The sequence below is a fragment of the Phaseolus vulgaris genome, chromosome 1, assembly GCF_000499845.2.
Source record: "Phaseolus vulgaris cultivar G19833 chromosome 1, P. vulgaris v2.0, whole genome shotgun sequence".
NCBI lineage: Eukaryota > Viridiplantae > Streptophyta > Magnoliopsida > Fabales > Fabaceae > Phaseolus > Phaseolus vulgaris.
Window position 1 is genome coordinate 7,545,456 of NC_023759.2, and position 11,354 is coordinate 7,556,809.

Consider the following 11,354-nt stretch of genomic DNA (forward strand, 5'->3'; position numbering starts at 1 on the left):
TTTTAATAATCCAATTGAGTTAGGGTCGAAGTTTATCAGAATCAACAATTTTAACAATCTAGTTAAGACTAATCATAGCTGTCAATGTTAACAATCCAATCGGGTTAGGGTCAAGGATAATCATAATCAACAATTTTAACAATCCAGACGAGTTGGGATTGAGATTGGTCATAGTTAGCAATTTTAACAATTCGGTCGAGCTACGGTCGAGGCTGATCATAATCATCAATTTTAACAATCAAACCAAGTTTGGGTCAAGACTGATCATAGTTAACTATTTTAACAATCCAGTCGAGTTAGGGTCAAGGTTGATCATAGTCAACAATTTTATCAATCCAGTTGAGACTTATCATAGTCAACAATATTAACAATCCAACCAAGTTGGATTGAGGCTGATCATAATTGGTAATTTTATCAATCCAGACAAGTATGGCTTGAGGCTGATCATAGTCAACAACTTTAACAATCTAGTCGAACTTGGATTGAGACTGATCATACTCATCAATTTTATTAATCTAGTCGAATTGGGATTGAGGTTGATCTTAGTCAACAATTTTAACAATTCTACCAAATTTGGATTGAGGCTGATCACAAACATCAAATTTAATAATCCAGTCGAGTCGAGTCGAGATCAAAAATTATTATTTGTAGTATTTTGATAACCTGAAAAGTTATTAGTAATACATAAAATTATTGTAGAAAAGACTTTGTTCAAATTAAACACAATAAATCAAAATAATCTATGGTCAAGATGTTGATTTATAAAATATAACGTATGGAATTAAAATTCATATTTAATTAATATTGTACGGGAAGGACTTAAATAAAAAAATATATACAATTAATATTTAATATTATTCAATAAAATAATGTAGGCTATTTTTTCAATTTAGTTGGTAAAATTGATACTAGTTAATGTTTTTTTTTCTTTTCAAAGTAAAACGGTAGAATGATAGATGTCGTAAAATAAAAAAGAATAATAAAATGTAATCAAAATAAAATTAAATTTATTTTTAGTTTATATAAATATGATCTCATTTTATATTTTTGAATTTTACATCTTGACATTTTGTAATATTATTTTTTAGTTTTTATATTGGAGTGTGATTAGTTTAACGTTAAAAGAATATTATTTAAGATAATTAAAGTAATAAGAAATAAAAATTTAAGATCATGAATTTTCAAACAAATAATTTAATTAAAATATATATTTTTATTTAATATAAACAAAATAATTCTATACATTAATATTTTTTTTCAAAACATAGTTTATTTTTTAAACGTTAAACTTAAATACATATTTCTCTTTCTGGATACGTTAAAATCCTTGAAAGTGAAATCATCGGAGTAAGAATTAGAAGGTTTAGGGTTTATCAAATTTTCTAATCTTTTCCTAGTTGAATTTTCTGAATAAAGTGTCGAAGTAGAAGTAAAAGAACAAATTCTTCTAGTTTTGTTAATTGACAATTTGATTATTCATAACTCAGGAAAAAAAAAAGTTACCTAACAATAAACACCATTTTCTAGTTCAAATTTAAATTACTTCCAACCAAAACATTCAAGTTAAATCTCCTTATTTACAATAATAAATGTATTTTATAAAGGTTAGTTATCTTATATTTCAAATACTAGAACTAAATATCACTTTATTCTTAACTAATATTTTAAATAATATTATTAAATTTCTCTATATTCCCTTGTAACCATAGTAACTAACCATACAATAAAATAAAAAAAATAAAAACATAAAAACATACAATAACATTATGTAATTGACTATATTGTATTTTTTTTACATCAGACTTCCATATTTTTCTTCATTAAATAGCGTCAAGATGATTTTTGTGACTCCACCTAATATGCTAGGAAATAAATAAATTTGCTTTAATAATAGATATAAATAATACATTCCCTGAACCCTAAACACATAATCCAACTATTTTTAATTTTTATAAAAACTACATATTTATATAATTATAAACATAATCAACTTATTTTTTACTTTAGACTTCCATGTTTTTCTTCATTATAAAGTGTAGACCCCACAGAACTTTTAAAATCTTTCTACTCCTTCCTTTACTAACAAAAAACCCATTATACTCATTTTCAGTTTCTTCCTACCAAACTAATCATAACAAAGTCAAGAACTCTGAAAACAATTCAGAAGCCCAAATAAAAGAAAACATTTGATCATAAAGTTCATGGTGTTCAAATATGAAACAGCAAACACTGGTACCACTATTACAACAACAAAATTACAACCCTGTATCCGAGATCAGACCAAAAAAATAGAAGCACAGCGATATCATAGCACCATTTTATGATATTTTTGCCCTTGAGAAGTCCATCTCTGGATGCTGCAAACACATGACAGTTGAATGTCAGATCTCTCATCAATGAAGAGCATGTGATGGAAAGAAAAATATGAAAATCAGGAGTTCACCTCGCTCATAAATTTCTTCAAGATTTCCTGCTTCTCGAGCTCATCACTACTAGGGAGGCCCATAGACTTCTGTCTCTGATCAAACTATATAATAAAAGAGAACTAAGCCAACTAGAAAAACGTCTAAAATCCAAAACAATGTCATTCAAATGCATGTAATAAATCCGTTACCATCATTTTTTCTACAGTTTGTCGAGTTTCAGGATCGAGGTCAGCAAGTTTGCTGTTCTCGGGCTCCACTTTTTGGGTATCAATTTCAGGATCACCCTTTACAACACATTTCCACCAGTCCATTTGATTATGCTTGGTCAAAAGAATAGAAATTGTATTCTGATCCTCTGCAAAATAGATTTGTACATGAAGTGAAACAATTGAGTGAAACAGCAAGAGATCATTCATTCTCACTCAATTAATTAACAAAAAAATGAAATCTGATCCCTGCAAATTGGTTCGTAAATAATCAGTGACACTGTTAGTTCTTACTCCAATAATAAACTTCAACCACACACAACTACTTTACCTGGAATACTAGCTCGTGCATAGCCCTAAAAGATTATGTAAAGTGAATTCTAACATTGGACTTAAAAATATAAAACTCCAGAAAGATGATAATAATTATCATCACTTAAAAGCATTTTTACTAGAGACAATTTAGTAATCCTTTACCTATGCTCCAATAACAGTCATCTGGCTTTACGGATTCATATAGCTCGCCCTGAAAATATTTAAAAACATAATCTGCAAAAACGTTACAAAAACTACACACAAACTAAAGATAACAAATCTAGGTTGAAACAATAACTAATCTTAATGAATGTAGCACGCATCCCCTGACAATAAGTTTAACATAAACTTACATCAATAATTGGTGGTTGGCCTTTGAGTCCAACTTTTAGATGGTTCTTCTTTACATCGCATATGACAAACCTAGATTTCGTTCCAGTAGGCACAGGAACACTCACATTGACCTCCTCAAGAGTTTGCGTCCAGGAGTACATGTCTAGATCCAGACCATTACCGTTGTTTGGTACTGTTCAGCCATTGAAAACAATCAATAAAATTAAAATAAAATGTAACTTCAAATAAAGAGTTAATAAAGAATCAATAAATATACAATATATAAAATAATTTTAGTTGTCAGCTGTGTGCTAGCAAGGAAATCACTAATCTAGAACACTGGTATATATGATTCCTCAGTACAACAATAAATAACTTAATGCACACCATAACACATCATTTCAAGGTGCCATAAAAGAAACAAAGAAGGGGATGTTGACTGGCATTTAGAAACGTTCCCTTTACACATCCAATGTTAACCAAAATCTGGAGTATACTTTCAAACATGCAGTTCAGTTGTGAGTGTAATTGAAATGTTTTTAACAGAGTAAGAATTTGAATTAATAAAATTGATTTAATAATTATTTACCTGTATAACCCACAATGTGTTAATTAATTTTATAATAAATGGTTTACAGCGAAACCATGAATAAGTGATGTTTGTGAAGGCTAATTCAAGATCGACCAAGGTGTTATTTAATTTTATAATAAATGGTTTACAGCAAAACCATGAACAAGTGGTTTTTGTGATGGGTAATTCAAGATTGAACAAGAAGATGCAAGAAAAACAAAAACAAAAAAAAAACTATAAAATCTTGTTTCTAATAATGAATGGACTGTAAAGGAATAATCTTGTGTAACCATTTATTTCAAGAAAATGCATATACAAACTTCTCCACATGTATTTCTAACAGAACATTGAACTTGAAATAGTGTTAATCTCTTTACCTATTCCACGTGTATTTCTAACAGAGCATTAAAGTAGAAATTGCGTTAATCTCTTACCTATTACACATGTATTTCTAACAGAGCATTAAAGTTGAAATTGCGTTAATCTTTTACCTATTGAACCGCTTTCTTGGCCCTTCTTTTTCTCCACCGCTGCCGCATCCTCCTTGGAGGCTTCTACTTCCTTATTTTTCTTCTCCGCCGCTGCTGCCTCCTTCTTAGCAGCTTCCACTTCCTTCTTTTTCTTCTCGGCCGTTTCCGCTGCTGCCTTGACTTTGGCGGCGTGCGCCACAGACACAACCTCTTCCACGGCGGTGTCGTTTTGGAAGAAATCGCTTGTTTGGGCAATGAAATCAAATACTTTGCGCAGAAAATCTCGAGGGTTGGAGGTGTCAAAATTGGCGGTAAACGAATGAGTTTCGGATTTTGACGAGGCAGAGGGTTCAGAGTTACTTGCGTTGCTCTGCTCCTCCTCTTCTTGATAATCGGAGATGATCGCCATGACTGTGTGAGAAGAGTGTACTAGAGAATTATGACGGGACAGTACAGAAGAAAGAGACACTAGGGCTTTGTTATAGGAAACGGTTTAAACGCCTCTTCAAGATGATACACTTAAACATATACATCTTTTTATAACTAGAATTCTTGAATTATATTATTAATTTAAAATTAATCTTTAATTATTTTGCTTTATTTATTACGAAACTCACCGTTATAAAAATAATATTCGAATAATGTTTCTGAAACAATTTAAAATATTTTGTTTTAGAAGTGGCAAACTATCTCTGCACCTCCCTACCCTCACTCTGCACTTTTTTATTTTTATTTTTATTTCTAACAATATTTTTCTAAATATGGTGAAGGATATGATGCATTGATTTTCATTTTTAAGATGGTTGGTAGTGGTGATGAACGTTGTTGGTTGAGGTAAGTTTTGTTCTGTTCTTACTAGTGGTGGATGTGTTTTCGTTCGTTTAATTTTTTTTTAATTTTTTAAAAGTCATAAAACCCAGAAAAAAACTATTAAGATACAAAATTGAAGTATAAAACTCAAAAAAAAAATATTTTTGCATAGGGGAAGGTCGAGCACAACGAATCTTCTCACAAACTCTCACACACGCTCAAATGATAGAATTGTTCTCTTAAACGTTGTGACTAGAGAATAATGGAAGTGATAAAAGAGAGGCATGTAAGTGCAGAAGTTACTTAAAAATGTGAGGTTATACTTCATTTAAGGATATTTAAAATTTTTGCCTTGAAATTTTTTTAAAAAAAATCTAAAAAGTTTTATTTGGCTAGATCTTGCACCACACCATTGTCACTAGGTGAGGTTGTTTCTCTTGTCATGACAATAACAAAGAGAGACTCCAACTTCTAGTGCTACTATGAAGAAGGAACATGAAGAAATTGTGGATTTTACTCTCTCTTTTCATTACTATTTTGCTTGTTTATGATTGATTTATTAAAAACTAGACTTTAAACTTAATCCAACCTTACAAAATCAACTCATAATATGAAATTTGTATCTAGTTATATAATGATTGGGGAAATTAGAAAAGAGATAAAGAAAATGTAGAGAAAATAAGAGTAAAAGAGAAGGTCACCTGAAAATCAACTCCAACATAGGTGATTGGTGTCGAATTGGAGAAAAGAGGGCGGTATATAGTCATCTTTCAAAACTTTATGTTGCAGTCATATATGTCATAAAGGGTGTTTTGAAATGAATAGTTAAGTATAATTAAAAATCAATTTTAGATTATATATTTTGCACTGCATTAGGAAAATTCATTCTAGAGAATACTTTTTTTAAATGTTTATAGACATGTATTCTAGAAGTTGTTTAATATATTCTGAATTGATGTTTTAGAACAAATGTAAGGGTTTTAAAAGGTTATTTTTGTCATTCCATTGTAATAAGTAAGTGAGAAGAGAAATTATGAAGATGGACAAAGCAATTACTTAAAGAAAGAAAAGTGGATGCCAAAACTTAGTCCATTATCTGATACCATATGTTTAGGGATGCAAAAACGACACACCACATTCTTCCACACAAAGTTTTGGACCTTCTGAGTTGTTATCATCGCCATAGGCTCTCCTTCAATCCACTTAGTGAAAAATTCGACCATTACGATAAGATATTTTAATCAGCAGACGGCCAAACGAAAAGGAACCAAGATGTCTATCCCCCAGGTATGAAAAGGCCACGGGCTAGTTGGAGTGCGACTCTTCTGCTGGTGCATGATGACAATCTGCATGATTTTGACATTGCTCACACTTCTTGACATACATCATGTTATCTTCCTTTATCCTGGGCCAGTAATATCCAGCCCGTATTATTTTCAAAGAAAGAGCTCGTCCATCGATATGACTGCCACATATCCCTTCATGCAGTATAGATAATATCCGCTCGATTTGGTTGCCACTCACACAGGTGATAAGGGGATGGGTATAACCATGCTGAAAGAGATGACCATCAACCAAAGGACCCAAGATGTCTATCCCCCAGGTATGAAAATGCCACAGGCTAGTTGGAGTGTGACTCTTCGGCTGGTGCGTGGTGCCAATCTGCATGATTTTGACATTTCTCACACTTCTTGGCATACATCATATTATCTCCCTTTATCATAGGCTAGTAATATTCAGCCTGTATTATTTTCAAAGAAAGAGATCGTCCATCGATATGGCTGCCACATATCCCTTCATGCAGTTCGGATAATATCCGCTCGATTTGGTTGCCACTCACACAGGTGATTAGGGGATAGGTATAACCATGCCGAAAGAGATGACCATCAAGCAAAGTATACCATACCTCCATTATTTTTAACAATCTGTTGAACAAGAGCTTTGATGTCTCCAAATTTGTGTGGGTTGCTTGAAGGCCTTGTTGCTGCTTGTGTGTGTGGGTTCTGGGTAGTTTGAATTTGTAAATCCACTCTTAGTTAGGATCCAAAGTTGGTTTAAATCAAATCCTTTTGAAAAAGAGTGTTTTACAAAGAAGTGGAAAAACAACCAGTTGTTTTATCGTTTCAATTGGTTGTTTTACACTTAATGCTTTTGAAACAGGTTTTGACAAAGCTTGAAATTGGTTGACTTTGTTGTCAAACCAATTCAATCGATTGCTTCGACATTTCAACCGATTTTTTTCTTATATCCTTAACAAAAATTTGTTAAGTTTGGTAAATTTGTTTTAATTGATTCAAAATTGATTTGGCTCATTCATTAAATGTTTTTAACAGCCTTTTGGAGTTTAAACAATTAGTTTTACGCTCTTGGTAGTTAGATATCAGATTAAAATCTTTCAAATTAGTTTTTTCTAAGATTTACTTCAAGCTTTGGATTGATTTGTCTAAGACTGGAATATGACTGCTTTGTAACTTTTGAATTAAATCTATATCAAGTGTGATCAATCCTTTTTCTCTCTTGAATACTGTAATTTTGTAAACGTGTTGTGTGCAGATCCAGAGGGTGTTCTGTGATCTGTAGTGTGTTGTTTTCCAAAGGAGGTGTGTGTTCTTGAAGGGTTCAAGATCACCTCTTTGGTGTGTGGTTTGTAATCTAGGTTGTTGATTGCTTAGTAGAATACCCAGTGGTTTCTAGGGACTAGATGTAACTCTTGGTATAAGAGTGAACCAGTATAAATCTGCTATGTGATTCTTTCTATCCTTAATCTCATTTAAATCTATTTTGTCTTGTTTTTATTAACGGTTGATAAAAACAACTGGTTGAATCGCATAAACAACCGGTTGAATTTCTGGAAACATAATAAAACATATTTGTTTCTTGGCTAACTTGATTCCTTTCTCTTTGATTCTTCATTGGCTTTCTCTATACCTTCAAAGTTTGCAAAAATGTTTTATAAACAATTCACCCCCCTCTTGTTTAAGGCCTACAATTCCAACACAATCTTTGCTTGCATTATATCTGAGTGAAGCAATCCATCTGCCATGTAGCGATTGTATGGAGCCATCCAGGTATCCGTTGTTGTTATCTGCAAAAAAAATTTCGTGGTCTTCTCTAGATATTTCCCATATCATCACCCTCGGGACTTTTAGTGTTTCATGTATCACTATGCGATGTTGATGAGGACATCCAGGCCCAATGGCATGGTGAGGAGGAACTTTATCAATACATTTTAGACTTAGGTGGACCCATGACAAGAGAAAGGCTTAGAAAGGCCTTAGGATTTGAACCCTAAACCAGTAAGAAAGTATCAACTTAACCACTGGGACAAATGATCCTTTCTTGGAATATAGGAATTGTATTTTCATTTTATTTACTTACAAACGAGACAAGACCTATAACTAAATTTGTATTATACACTTTTGGAATTTAGAATAAGAATGAATATTTTGGCAATTTAAGAGAGAATATTTCTCTACTAGGGTTTTTCCCTACATCATGTGATCTTATCAAGAATCCACCAATTCTTGTGGTGATCATCCTTAGGCTTATCAAACTTTGTTTGTGGTGCCTCCCTGTACCCAGGTTTTCCTTTTTACTATTCATAATTGATTCCATTCCTTAACCCTAAATTCCTATTTGCAGTGTTAACTCTATTTGGAATCATATCATTTGGTAATCAGAGCAAAGGTTTGAGTGATAATACAATTGTGTAGGGATGGCAAAGTGGGGCGGGCCATGCGGGTTGGCCCGCGGCCCGCAGGTAAAAAACGCGGGGCGGGCTAACCTTTTCAACCCGCTAACCCGCATTAGCCCGCGGCCCGCGCGGGCCAGTAGCGGGACGGGGCAGGCTGGCCCGCTAACCCGCAAGAAAAAAAAATGTCATTGTTTTAATGTATGCAGATGACGGGGAAGATTATAATTATGAAAAAATGGATGAAAGTTCTTTTAAGGCGACATCCAATGTTATTGAAATGGAAGAATGTCAATAATGTTTATGTTTAATGTTTTTTAATTAATGTTTATGTTTATGTTTTGGAATTAGGTATGTTTAATGTTTTGGAAGTGGAAGAATAGTGATATTTGATATTTATCTTAATGTTTAATTTTTTTATGTTTGACTATGTTTGAAAAGGAAGAAAAAAAAAACTTGGATTTGATAGTAACAAATATATAGGTTTAATTTGACAATTTTTTAAGAACAAAATGTAAAAAAAATAATATTTAATTTTTTAAAAAAAACGCGGGCTGGCCCGCAAACCCACAGGTCAGCTCTTATGCGGGGCGGGGCGGGAATTCTAACCCGCAATAACTTTGCGGGGCGGGCCAAGTGCGGGGCGGGCTGACCCGCTTTGCCACCCCTACAATTGTGTATCCTGTTTTTTTTTCTTTCTTCATCACTGTTCACGCTACTGTTCACGTAGTGTTTAGTTTTTTTTAAAAAAAAAAAGAAAAAAAGAAGAAGAATGGGAAAACAAAAAAGAAAGAGGAAAATAGATAAAAAAAAGGAAAATAGAAAAAAAAGGAAAATAGAGAAAAAAATAGCAATTATCCCGTGCATACTTCCTGTTTGTTAAAAGTCCTAAGTTTCAAGTGTCTTGTCTACATATTTTTTCTCTATATATATTTTAATTGTCGTGTTTGTATGTTGGTAGTGAAATTTTTCTTCACTATTTTTCTTTCATCAATGTAAAAATATCAAAATTTTATTTTAAGCTTGTGATTGCTACCATTGAAAGTGATTCTTGATTATTGATTTACTTGATTCTTGTAAGAACCTTAAGTTAGAGAACGAGTGGTAAAAGGAAGTTTCATCATTAAAAAAAATCCTTATTGTGTGAAACACGGGTGTTGAGTGTAAACACGTGAGGAAGTGGTGTGAGGCCTAAACTTATTGTTATTTTTAATCTGTTTACTTGAGCATGGCAGGGGAAACTTCAAATAGTGGACTTTCACAAATACAAATGCAAGCCTTAACACAACATTTGGAGAGACTAATGAAACAACAAAGTGATGGACTCCATGAGAGGTTGGATCATGGAGCAGGCACAACAAGAAAATCATAGAAAATTGAGTGAGGGGAGGAGCTTTCATGGCGTAGCTAGTTTCTACAGGAGATTTGTAAGGAATTTTAGCACCTTGGAAGCACCCCTAAATGAGATTGTTAAAAAGCATGTTGGGTTTAAATGGGAAGAAAAACAAGAAAAAGTCTTTATTGTCCTTAAGCATGAATTGACTAATGCCTTCATTCTTGCATTACCAATCTTTGCAAAATCCTTAGAAATTGAATCTAATATGGGTATAGGAGTTGTTTTGATGCAAGAAGGTCATTCAATTGCTTATTTTAGTGAGAAATTAAATGGTGTTTCCTTAAACTATACCACTTACGATAAGGAATTGTATGCCTTAGTGAGAGCATTACAAACATGGCAACACTATCTTTTACCAAAAGAATTTGTGATTCTTAGTGACCATGGGTCTTTAAAGTACATAAAATGCTAAGGAAAATTAAATAAAAGACATGTCAAGTGAGTTGAATTTTTAGAAAAATTTCCATATGCCATAAATCATAAAAAAAAGGAAAAGGAAATATTGTGGTTGATGCTTTGTCTAGAAGACATGTGTTGATTGTTACTCTTGAAACAAAATAGTTTGGTCTTGAATTTTTAAAGGAAATGTATCCACACGATTATGAATTTGTTGAAATCTTAATGCTTGCACAAAGTTTAGCACCAATGGATATTTTAGGGACAATGGTCATTTGTTTAATGAGAAAAGATTGTGTGTTCCTAAATGTTCCATTAGAGATACTTTAGTAAGAAAAGCACATGATGAAGGGCTAATGGGACACTTTGGGGTTCAAAAGACCTTTGACACTTTGCATGAACATTTTTATTGTCCTCACATAAAACGTGCAAAAGTTATGTAAAAATTGCATTACTTGTTAAAAGGCCAAATCAAAAGTCAAACCTCATCGTTTGTACACTCCTTTGCCTATTCCTGATGGTCCTTGGATTGATATTTCAATGGAATTTGTATTGGGTTTGCCACAAACTCAAGGAGAGAAAGATTTTATATTTGTGGTTATTGACAGATTTTCCAAAATGGCTCATTTTACTCCTTGTAAAAGAAATTGATGATGTTTGCCATGTAGCTAACTTGTTTTTTAGGGAGGTAGTAAGACTTCATGGACTACCAAGAAGTATTGTGAGTGATAGGGATACAA

General features: G+C 32.7%; 1 protein-coding gene across 1 annotated transcript; it reads right to left on the minus strand.

The window, feature by feature from the left end:
• Window positions 1-2,173: 2,173 nt before the first annotated feature.
• On the minus strand, window positions 2,174-4,844 carry LOC137813435 (protein BOBBER 1-like). The gene is made up of 6 exons (XM_068615681.1): window positions 4,343-4,844; window positions 3,301-3,473; window positions 3,110-3,158; window positions 2,615-2,781; window positions 2,444-2,527; window positions 2,174-2,357 (listed from the first exon to the last, which is right to left on the minus strand). The coding sequence occupies exons 1-6, from the start codon at window positions 4,728-4,730 to the stop codon at window positions 2,319-2,321; spliced, it is 900 nt and encodes a 299-aa protein (XP_068471782.1). The 5' UTR covers window positions 4,731-4,844; the 3' UTR covers window positions 2,174-2,318.
• Window positions 4,845-11,354: the final 6,510 nt, after the last annotated feature.

What these genes read in the sequence shown, in the direction of transcription:
- LOC137813435 (XM_068615681.1), bottom strand. Translation starts at nt 4,730, where the DNA reads ATGGCGATCATCTCCGATTATCAAGAAGAGGAGGAGCAGAGCAACGCA. An exon ending in GCCAACCACCAATTATTGAT is followed by an intron (nt 3,159 to 3,300) that starts GTAAGTTTATGT and finishes AAATATTTTCAG; the next exon opens with GGCGAGCTATATGAATCCGT. An exon ending in AAACTGTAGAAAAAATGATG is followed by an intron (nt 2,528 to 2,614) that starts GTAACGGATTTA and finishes TTTATTATATAG; the next exon opens with TTTGATCAGAGACAGAAGTC.